The sequence below is a fragment of the Zingiber officinale genome, chromosome 4A, assembly GCF_018446385.1.
Source record: "Zingiber officinale cultivar Zhangliang chromosome 4A, Zo_v1.1, whole genome shotgun sequence".
NCBI classification, from domain to species: Eukaryota; Viridiplantae; Streptophyta; class Magnoliopsida; order Zingiberales; family Zingiberaceae; genus Zingiber; species Zingiber officinale.
Genome location: NC_055992.1, coordinates 76288995 through 76301366, shown reverse-complemented (window position 1 = coordinate 76301366; position 12372 = coordinate 76288995). Strand labels below are relative to the sequence as shown.

Below are 12372 nucleotides of genomic sequence, written 5' to 3'. Positions count from 1 at the left end.
CCTTAAATAGCCATCTCTTTAAAGAAAGGAAGAAGGTGAAGAGTTATCTTATTCTTGGATTGCCACCTTAAATAGTCATCTTTAGCAAGAAGGAAAAGGTGTGTGAGACTCGGCTGGACTAGTAGTGTTGCAAGGGTTCACGCATTAAAGGTAACAATCCTATTCGCTAGAGTAGTTGCAAGAGTAGTTCTGCATTCGCATGGATCTCTAGAGGGATTAATTTCCGTGACATTTTTTAATTTGTTTTTCGCTATAGATCTTAACAATGGTATCAGAGCTACTTGCGAATGTGTTCTCCGTCTTGTTTTATATTTGATATAAACGAATAGACGTGTGTTTATTATGATTTGCTCGGAATGATTCATGAGTGACTTTAACGGGTGTTGTTTTGATTTGTCTGGAATGAAACAGTTTGTGTTGATCAAAACGCAGTGATTGTGATGTCTTCATGTTAAATATGAATGCGTGTTACAATCCAGTTTCATTCGACGGATCATAAATCCTTGGGGTGTTGCCCTTTAGGACCCTGTATGGTTTCGCCATATAAATCGTTAATTGGAATCATAATAAAATGATGTCATAGATTTGTTACATGTGATGTTTGTCATGTTGCATGGTTATGATTTATTACCCAATTTAATTGGATTATGTGTATGTGTGTTGTAAATTCATAATACGACATCCGTGTCGTGTCTTTTAACTTCATACTTCAAGTTGTAAAAGGATTTCTCTTCTCATCAGACTCCCCTCGAATGTAACTCGAGGTTTTTCTTTTTTATAATGTACAAATTAGAATAGTGCTAGTATAATATTGGACGATAGTTGAAAAGGAGGCCAACAACACATCACAACCAAGAAAACACTTGGAGAAGATGCAATTCCCTAAGTTGACTTTTTGATCCCCTTATTAGCTTGAGAAGATCGCAGTAGATAGGCTATAACCATGTCACGTTTATTTACTTATTGTGCATATATGTTGATGTATGCCATGCTTGAATGTGATCCATGCATAATTAGTAGTTTTACCATAATTAGGTCAATTTAATGTCTACCAAAGTTTGGCTTGATCAATTACAAACATATTTGCCAAAGGAAAATTACTCAATTTATCTTGGTAGCGTGCAACATGACAATTGTGATGCTCAACTATTGAATTTTGGATGTGGCTTAACTAAGTTACCTCAATTGGATTGAGAACTTGGAGGCATAGGGTCATTCGATGGGCAAAAGAACAAATAGTTTTGTTCACCTAACTATTTAAGAATTGCATACGATGCAATTGGTAAACGTTACCTACTTAATATATCCAAGTCTTGGGTGATTAGCTAAAGCTAACTTAAGATGGGGTATAATATGGATCTTGTCCCATATGAATGTTATTGCTATTGGGGTTTGTAGCTAGTAGTGTGCGTAAACTACGATTGCTCACATTTATAACTTGCTCCTACCAAGCTTTACATTTTAGTGGGAGAATCATTTAATTAAAGGCCTAATTAAGTAATTTAAATATAATACTTATTTTTGCGTTTATTATTGTTGTAGATAACCATGTCAACACACATGTCTAATTCCCACTCATTGTGATCTTCTATCGTTGATAAGGACAAGCTCAATGGAGCTAATTTATTAGACTAGTACAAAAACATAGAATTGTTCTCAAGTAAGAAAGAAAATTGTACGTCCTAGTGCAGTTTATTTCTAAGCCACCAGCCTCTAATGCTACTCGTGCGAATAAGGATGCTCATAAGAAATATCAGGATGATGCATTGGATATATATGTTGGATCGTGAGCACGTGAGAGGGGGTGAATCACATATTTTTGAAAAATAAAGTTATTTTAAAAATTAAAATAAATTGCAACGAAAAAGATAAAAATAAGCAAAGTAAAGATACGAGCAGTTTTACTTGGTTTGGAGCCTTCGACAACTCCTACTCTAAGACTCAGGTCTCGCAGCCTTATCGACGGATAATCCACTAAACGCCTCTTCTGGAACCGCAAGAATATGTAATTGAATACAAAGACAGAGACAGTGTAACAACCTACACTTATCTTTTAAAAACAGTAATAAAAATGCAACACAATTTAAATGTTGCCAACAACTTCAGAGTTGTGTGTGCTCCTGTGTTGTGAACGATCTACCGGAGACTGTTGGATGACTTGGAGGAGCAACTCGACAACAGAAAGACTTCTTTGAAGCAATAAAGTCTGACTTCACTTATCAGGATTTTTATTGCCTAGTTTCACTCTCTAGGATTTTCACCATGTAGCTTCACTCACTAGGGTCTGGCTTCAATCATCAGGACTTCAACCACCTAGCTTCACTCACTGGGGTCTGGCTTCAATTATTAGGACTTCAACCACCTAGTTTCACTCATTAGGGTCTGACTTCACTCACCAGGACTTCAACCACCTAGCTTCACTCACTAGGGTTCGACTTTAACCACCTAGCTTCACTCACTAGGGCCTGATATTAGTCACTAGGGTTTCCTCTTGCCTAACCTCCGATTAGGACTAATCACTTAGTAGACTTCTCATCTACCTAATATTCGGTTAGGACTTACCCTTGCTATTTATCTAGTCTTGACTAGACTTCTCTTTTCCAAACATCAAGTCCTGTTTGGATTAACCCTTAGTCAACCTGGCCCTATTTTGGTATATTGTCAAACATTGAAACCTTTAGAGGTCGACTGCACCAATAATCTCCTCTTTTTTATGTTTGACAATTTTCTTAAGTTAGGTTTGAGTCTTAATAGTTTTAAACTATGGTTTGGGAGATTTGAAATAATTTTTCTAATTTAAGGTCACTCTCCCTCTTTGACACACATCAAAAGATCTAAACTTAAAAGGCACATATGAATTTTTGAAAAAATCTTAGAGGACAATCTTTAAATACTTAAGGATATTCATTTGAGAGTTTTTAAAAGATTTTTCAAGAATTTTTAAATAATTTTCAATATATATTTTAAAATATTTTTCTAACAATATTTGTTAAAGATTTTTGGAAAATTATATCAAAGTTTCACAAGATGATGTTACAAAATTTTTCCAAAGAGTTTGCAAAAGATTTTTCAAGGATGTTAAAGACTTTTCAAAACATTTAGGAAAAATAATATTTATTAAAGAATTTTGAGAGAATATTTCAAAGTTTTGGTAAAATGATATTTCAAATAATTTTGAAACTGTTTTGCAAGATTTTTCAAAGAGTTTTCAAAAGATTTTTCAAGGATTTTATAATTTCAAAGATTTACAAAACTTGAAAGAATTTTGAAAATTATGTTTGATCTTCCAATTAGGACTCCTCCTCAACTTGACAGAGTCTTAGAAAATCTGGTTAACCATAAGGAAAAACTTCCTACATGTCTTTAGGGTTGAACCAAATCAAAAGAGCAAGCTTAAGTATTTTTCAAAATATTTTCTGAAGTTTTCAAAAGTGGTTTTCAAAAACATGTTTAAGAATTTTCAAAATATTTATTTAAAGAAAACATGTATTTGTAGAATATTTTCTAAAGAATTTTTCAAATGGTTTGTTAGAAGAATTTTAAAGTTTATGTTGAAATTATATTGTCTGAAATTTGACGATAACATTTCTAAGATATTTTTCAAAATTTTTGTTTGAATATCTTTTCAAAATGTACCTTTCAAATGAATCTCCCTCTCAACCTAACATTTCCTTAGAAAACTTTTATTAGCCACAAGAAATTTCTATCTATGTGTCTAGGGGTCTAGTAGTCTATGATTAACCAAAAAGATCTAAATACTAAGTGTAGATCAATATTCATTTTTAAAAGTGTACACTTTTGAAAGCTATGCAATTAATCATGATTTATTTTTCCTAACATCTCAACCGTTCTAGATTTTCAAACATGATAATCTTATATGTTTAGAGAGATGCTTGACATATTTTTTCTAAGGTAGAAATAATTTATTTTATAATTAGATTTGATTAAATATTGTAATTAAATAATTATAATTAATTATGAATTAATTTTAATTTTAGAATTGGAATTTCAAATTAATCATGAGTTATAATTAATTTAGTTTAAGATTGCTTTCAGTTTGAATTAATTGAGTGTAATTAAATTTTGCTTAATTATTATTAACTTAATTAAATTGATTTTATTTGATTAGTTTAGTACTGATTTGACTAATCGTTAATTTTAGAATAATTAAATTCATATTATTAATTGAGATTAATTTAATTAGTAATTAAATTTGGATTAACTATTACTTATTAATTAAATTTAAAGTTAATTGGCTATTAATTTTGAATTATTACTTGAATTATTTAGATTTAATAATTTTAATTGAGATCAATTAATATCTATTAAATAAGTTTTGAATTAACTTAATTAGATAAATTGAGTAAATTCAGATTTATAATAATTTTAGATTTTATTTTATTTTTAATTTAATAGATAAGTTAAACAGGTTTTATCAGAATCTAACCCATTTATCCCTTAAAATATATTTTAAATTTATTTTAAATTCCAAAAAAATTCTATAAAATCACATATATTCTTTTATGTTGATTTCTTTATTTATTATTAATAATTTTAATATTTTATTTCATATTAATTTAAATTTAGTACATAATTTATTACTTTGATCACTTTTCTCTTATATATATATATATATATATATATATATATATATATAGATTTATTATATACATATTTAAATTTGGTATATTACACTTTCCTTCCCCATGACAGACAATCATTTTAATCTTCACTCGTTGAGGCTCGATGGATTTATTTGATTTTATATGTAGCAACCAAGATAAGAGTATATCACCTGATCCTACTCATCACAACACTATTTTGGTATTGACATAAGGTTTAATCTTTGTGTCGCCTTGTTCCTTGTCTCATTCTCCAGTGGAACAATGAGTATTGGCCATGTCGGGAAGCACAATTATATATTTCAAGCACTGGACACTACCATTTTTGCACATTCAACCTTAACAACATTAGAAAATAAGTTTTGCAGGGAAACATAATTATCCTATTGAACTTGCTAACAAATTTAAAGATATCAATTAACAAAATTTAATTCAAAATTCATTTGATTATTTTCCATGTTTTAGTACTGCATTTACATAGGATGAGAAATATACTTACATGGTGCAACTGGAAATTCAAGATTAAATGACAGATTAGTAGTGGAAGTATCCAAGACATTCTCAAATGAAGTCAAAGATGTTTGAGGTATCTCTGCTAGTCAGGAAGTAATGTACGTTGCTGATATACCTACAGCTGATGTGGAGTGGGCAAAATGGGGCTAAGGTGCTGACAGAACCTTTCTGTTAACGATTTGTGTCCTAGATGGAGTGAAAAGAAACTCAAAGAAAGAAATTAACTCAGAGTGGTGATATCAACTTAAATAAAATAACATCATACCTCTTTTGTATTCAATATCGAAGAATGATATATTCAATACAGCAAGGATAAAACTTACCATGACCCATAGACAAGGGTGAAGATAGTAAACACTTTAAAATTTAACGAACTGTGGGCAAGATAATTTTGTTGGATATAAAATAGAAACTAACATAAATGAAAGAACAGTATAAAATAAAAATAGATAGAAGTGCATCCTCCCAAAATTGATAGGGTATATGCATATGAAACAATAAGGAGCAAATTACATTCAACAAACGATTCTTGCTTTTACTTGCACTTCTTATAGGGAGCTATACAGACATCGTCTGTTAATATATAATATCATGAGTTATACAGGTGGAAGATAAAACAGGTTCTATGCATTCAATATTCAAGAGCATTATCATATCTGAGTCTTAATAGAAGCAGAAGACCAAACTTCTGTTTCTTGATAAACAGAGGCAGAATTTCTGACCGACACTTTCAACATATACACCACATATCATAAGTTTGAACGATGGATTTTACCAAAAAAATGTGAGCAATGGATTTGACAAAAAAAATGTGAACAATGTAAGGGAAAGATAACAGAATCAGACCAATGAATAAAATTGGATTCCATTGACCTTTGTAAATAGGTTAAATATATAATTGAGTATAACATTTTTTTTGGTACCTCTGCATATTGTTTATGAATTTTTTTATAACTTTTTAAATTTATCAATTAGAAACAAACTCTGTCATGACCCGTCTTAACCCCAAATAAAGAGGTTGCGTTACGTTGTTAGCCAATGTAAAACATAGACAAATATTATGTATGAATTTATCAAACTATTGTGCTAATGTTAAGTCCTCTAGAAGGAACGCATTGTAAAGTTTGAATGCAACGTTGTGACAAGGATGACTACATCTCCATGAGAACTTGTGTGTAATGTTACATATGTAAGAGTTCTCACACCTTAGGTTGAATAACAATAGATATCATAGAAATACCAATTGTCTTAGATTTGAAACATGGAGCATAAGAACGTTCACTAACAAAGCAATGAAGAAAGTAGATTATGAGAATAATTAATATTTTGTAAGAGAAAATGAGTTGGGGAGAAGACAAAGATGATAGAAAATTCCCATGAAACAAAGGGAAGAATAAAATGAAAAATGAAGTAGGAATTGCTAAAGATAGTTTATTAAGGGATGAAGTAGTAGGAGGGAGATAGGATTATAACTCTCAAGATAGTGGTAGTAAAAAAAATTATTAATGTAATTATCATATATGCACTTCAAGTAGGACTAGATGAAGAGAGCACTTGTATGTTTAAAAGTGAGAGCAATAAATCGCAAATTGACTTTCTTATGATGAGGGATACAAATTTTTATAGGAGAAAACTTAACTATCCAATATAGGCTAGTGATATTAGATACGAACTTCAAATATAGTATGAGTAGAAGGAAAATATGCATGACTCCTATTGTCAAGTGATGGAAGTTAAAGGATGAGAAACAAAGTATCTTTAAGGAGAGTGTTGGAGCACAAATATTAGGAGAAATACATCTTGACTTAAATACAACATGAGATAAGATGACATTGAATTTGAAAACAGTGGCCAAGAGCATAAGAGGACAAACACCATCCAATTCAAAATCTTAGCAATGGAATGAGGAAGAATAAAGTGATGGAAAAATGAACAACCTATAAGTTACTATACACTCATAAGAACGAAAAATAAGTTAAAAAAGTATGCAGTATACAAGAAAGAGACTAAGAAAGCAGTGAGTGAAGTTAGGAATAAGGCTTTCGAATGGACAACTTGATCTAAAAAAAGAGGAAAGAGATATCTATAGAATAGCTAAAACAAGCGAGAGAAAAATAAGGGATCTTACTCAAATAAGATGCACGAAAGATAAATCTAATAGGGTATTAGTGAAGGATAAGAAAATAAAGGAGAGATGGATCATCAATTTTTTAATGGAGGTTCAAGTGACTAACTTTTCTTATAAAATTTAAGTAGGTAAGAGGAGTATGGCAATTTAATTTTTTTATAGGAGAGTTCAAATTCCCAAAGTAGAACAAGTGTTGAATGAGATGCAAAATGAAAAAGATGAATGATTTTCCAATAGTGGTATGGAGGTGCCTAGGGAAGTAGGGTATTGAACGGTTTATAAAGTTATTTAATCTGCTATTGAAAATGAAGAAAATAACTAGGAGAGTAAGTACTTTAGTCCGTTGTATAAACACAAAGGAGACATAACATTATGTGAATTATAGGAACATTAAGTTAATGAGTTATACCATGAAACTTTGGGAATGAGTGATAAAGAGATCAAGGTGATCGAAAATCAATTTAGATTCATAATCGAAAGGTTGACGATAGAAGTTATTTATTTTCGTGGACAATTGAAAAGTATTAGAAAAAGAAGCAAGACTTACACATGGTATTTGTTGACTTTGAAAATTCTTATGAAAGAGTCTTAAAGGAAATTATGTGAATTTTTATAAAAGAAAGGTGTTAGCGTACAATTAAAGTATGTATGACGCTGTAATGACAAGAGCGAAGATTCAAAGTGCATTAATTAAAGCGTTTCCATATAAAAATAGGGTTATATTAAGATCAACTCTAAGTTTATATCTTTTTACATTAGTCATAAATAAATTCATAGGATACATTCAACACATGTTACCATGGTATTTGCAAAAGACATTGTTTTGGTTGATGAGACATGTGGAGTAAATGCTAACGTCGAATCTTGGTGGAAAACACTAGAAGTAAAAAAGGTTTTATGTTTAGTAGAGTAAAAACACAATATATAGAATTTAAGTTAGCATTAGACATAGCAAGACAATTGTTAAGATAGGAGATGACGATTTACTTGTAACTAAGAGCTTTAAGTATCTAGGATTGTTTTTGTAAGATGGAGGAGTTGATAGAGTATTTTACATAGGACCTAGTAGGATGGTTGAAATGGAGGAGGACGTCAGATGTACTTTGTGATCATAAGGTACCTCTAAAACTTATAGGGAAAGTTTACAAAATGGTGGTTAGATTTACTATATTATATAAAGTTGAATGTTAGGATATGAATCGAGTACATGAGCAGAAGATGAGAATTGCAGAAATGAGCATGTTAAGGTAGATGTGTGGATATATGAGGATGCACAATATAAGAAATTAGAATATTAAAGAGAAAGTCGAAATTGTGCCTATTTAAGAAAAACTCTAAGAGGCATGTATGGTATGGTTGTGCTTTGGTAACCAATAAATATTCTTGTTAGACAATGTGAGGCTATGACAAATGCGCTTATTAATTGAGGAAGAGAGAAATAAAAAAAAGACTTTATTAACAATGACAGAACATGATAAAATTTTAAATATAGATGATGATATAGTAGGGGATCAAGCCATGTAGGAGGATCCATATAGCCGATCCTATTTAGTGGGAAAAAGACTTTATTTTTGTTGTTGTCGTTGTTGTCAGTCAGAAACAATCTTATGGACTTACACAATAAAGGTTTGTTTTTGGCTTCTAAATTGACTAGTATTAACTCAACCATATTTTTCTTTCTTGACGGTCTATAAACAAACTGAATGTTATTTAAGTCAATTAAATACATTAGCTGGTAGATAAATCCAATAGAGATGTTAAAATATTCCACTTCATATTAATGGAATTTTAAGACAAACGCTATCTTAACTAGAGGTCCACACTGTAGTTAGCTGAAACATTTTGCAAGATAATAGAAATTCTGATTAATTGAGCTTTACCACCATTCATATGGTTGCCTACAATTGTTTTCTGAGAAAATGGCCAGGGCTAAAAATGCATTTCAAATATGTGAAATTGTACAAAATTTGTGAAGAACCCGGTATGTAAAAGAAGAAAAATAAGACAATAAATCAAAAGGTTCAGATATGAGTTAATACACTGCAGTCAATCAAATTCCAGCAATTCCGAAAGAGTACCAAGTACATGAACTAATAATTATCCATATATACTTGGTTGATTTGTAGTACTACATACAATAATTGGCAATAGTCCCAACAATATATCACAAGCTTTGAATTGAGGGATTTGCTGAAAGGGGTAGGAGTTTGGTTTCCATGTTTTTGATACTTATTTGTAGTGTGAGGTTGTGTGGAGTGAGCACACCCTTATTTGATACTTGGTTAATGTGTCATTCTGATTCTCATGAATATCTATCTTAAGGATTGTAACTAAAGTTATTCCGCAAAACATGAATCAAGACCGCATGAAACATAAAGTAAAGATAACTAGCAAAAAGCAATATTAAGGCCATCTGAATCCTGAGCGCTTATGACCATTACACTTTGCATTGGTTATATTTTTTATTTTTTTATTTTTTGTCTTTTTGTTGATTGTATCATTTAATGATGGATTGATAATGCAGAGTGAACTTCATGGACAAGCTGCTTTACAATGGTCTATCTGTCAAGATTCACTTAGTAGGTAATGCCTGTCTCTAAGAATTCTAATATGCTTCTTTGCATCAAAATGGTTGTTTCTGGCAAGTTATCCTGTGTGTAACTTTGAGAGGATGAAGAGAGATTCCAAATTCTTCCTTTTGGAAATTATGTTTGTGAAAATATCTTGTTGACCTCAAATTTTCAAGCATATCAGGTTTCTTTCTGGATACGTAAGATTCTTAGGTAAAGGAGTTGGGTATAACCAGTGTTGAGTTACTTCTGTTATGGTTGCATCTGAAATATTGCATGTGCAACCAGGATCTCCACTCATGGACAACAAGTATTGCATGTGCAATAGAGGAAGTGCTGATATGTCTACGGTGATTGGATGTTTGACAAAAGAGGAAAAATTGAAAGCAAGATTTCTTGCCATATGAAGTTCACACGAAAGGATTATCTCTTGGTGCAATCAATTTTGATGTTAGGTAGAGGGTTGAGTTAGAAAATGTATTTGATAAGCTTGTGACAAGTATATGCAGGAACAAGTCATATACCTAGAGGAAGCCCCGACCCACCAGGTTCATCATATCACGGTTTTAAATTTTGAATTATTGTAGCAAAAGGTGATTAAACTCACCTTGAGCGCGCCTCACACCAGTTTTCAGGTTATGTGAAGGGAGATAAATTACGTGGTTAGCTTAGTTGACCGCCAAGTGGCTAGCTGACCGTCATAACATAGTGGAAATGTCCCAATAAATTATTGAAACTTAATACCGCTTGGCACAAATAATTTATCATGTATTGTTGTCTCATTTGTGTCTATATTATCATGTCATATTAGCGTTCGACACCCCTTGACTTGCTACAAAACGTGTTAAGATGAATTAAAATAATATTTGTTATATTTTTTAGCTTTGTCCATATAATATAATGTCAAATATATACCTCCATATGGGTGCTTGGTACATTGTTGCGTGTTATTCTTATTTTTCTTTTTTCATCTCCTTCCACTAATTCCTAATTGACATCATACATCGAAATAGCGATACGGTATTGAAAGTATCATCTAGTTAAAGTTGGTAACTCTAGCATGTCTCGAAATTTTAATCCTTGGATTGGTTGTTTAGCAATAGAAAGTACCAGCAGATAAGGGTGATTTAAAGCATGACAAGAGGAAGTTATGGTAGATTAAGGATGATTGGATAATTGGCAAGATGAAGTCCCGACTAGTAAAGCTTGACAAAAGGTTTGGCAAGGCGAAGAATATTCCATACAAAGGATCTAGTTGGAGAAGGGTATTCTCTAGAGAAAGGTATTCTCCAGCGACTTGGTAGATGTCATGTGTGCAACTATGGCTTGGCAAATGACATCTCTTATGGGATATGAGAATTTGATCGAGCAGCTAGAACACATTAGAAGAGCATCTGCACATGGTGAATAAGCCCGGTAGACTAGCAGAGGAGATGAGGCAGTTTCAGTGGATGTCACTGTAGAGATCAGCACCATGAGTCTATCCATGAAATCGGTGTACTTTGTCCCCACGGCGTAGCACAGTTGGGGGCGCATGGTTTCGTGGCCGAAAGGTCCAGGGTTCGATCCTCGGAGTGTCATTGCCTGGGGTTAGCGTCCCGGCTATGCGCTTTTAGCTATGTACCTGCATTTACCTCCCTCCATATCCGTGGGACCGGCTCTAGGGGAGCCGCTGATGTGGCGGTTCCACATTTTTATGAAATCGGTGTACTTCTCCATGAGGGAAAACTAAAGATCCTTCGGGAGGAGCCAAAGGTGCCCATAAGGCAGAGGACATTTAAAGGAGAATACAATGAGTCCTTTAAGTTTCTTCTGCTGCTGCCACTTTACAAATCCAGCATGGTAGTTTGGTTGGCATATCTATTGACTTGGCTTTCTGCCAAGTCATCACCACATTATCAAATTAACATTGAGCAGATCCAACATGTATATATTTTGCACACATTATAAACATTGTGGTAAATTGAAAAAGTTTTAAAGTAATGATAGATATGAAATTCCATACAAAGCCGATGATAGATTTATCAATCAACCCTTATACAAATTGGTTGGGTTGCATATTATGAAACTATAACCATTGTGGAAAGGGGACATACCCTATATCGAAAGAAATAGGATGCCAACTGTACCAGCATACATCCATAGATGAATTAGAACTATATCAAAATAACAAAGCAAGAGAAAAATTTAGAATTAACCATTAGCACTATCCAAACACAATAAAAGCATAGCAACTATCCCTAACAAGGATGTCTCAACTTCGGTATAATTCCACTCAAAACTCTTGCACGTTCATGTTATATGTCAGAATGGTTTGCGTAAAATAAATAAAATTGACGAGTTGACAAGAGAAACAAATATTTCATATAAGACGGCTCACACACATAGTCACTTGCATCACACATAATCTCAAAGAAAAGACTCCAATAAGGTGCTTGCATTATTCTAGCAGATATCAATGCCTCCTTTATCGTGTAAAAAGCATCCAAAATTAAAATCAATGTCCTTAATTAACAAATTTGTTGGGTTTGGAAGTCTT

At 32.2% G+C, this 12372-nt stretch overlaps 1 protein-coding gene across 1 annotated transcript in view; it reads left to right on the top strand.

Moving 5' to 3' along the window:
* LOC121970008 overlaps positions 1 to 12372 on the top strand; it is an 80091-nt gene that overhangs the window by 43042 nt on the left and 24677 nt on the right. The window contains exon 5 of the mRNA XM_042520392.1: positions 9788 to 9846. Within this exon, the coding sequence (XP_042376326.1) occupies positions 9788 to 9846 (59 nt within the window). The remainder of the gene's footprint in view (positions 1 to 9787; positions 9847 to 12372) is intronic.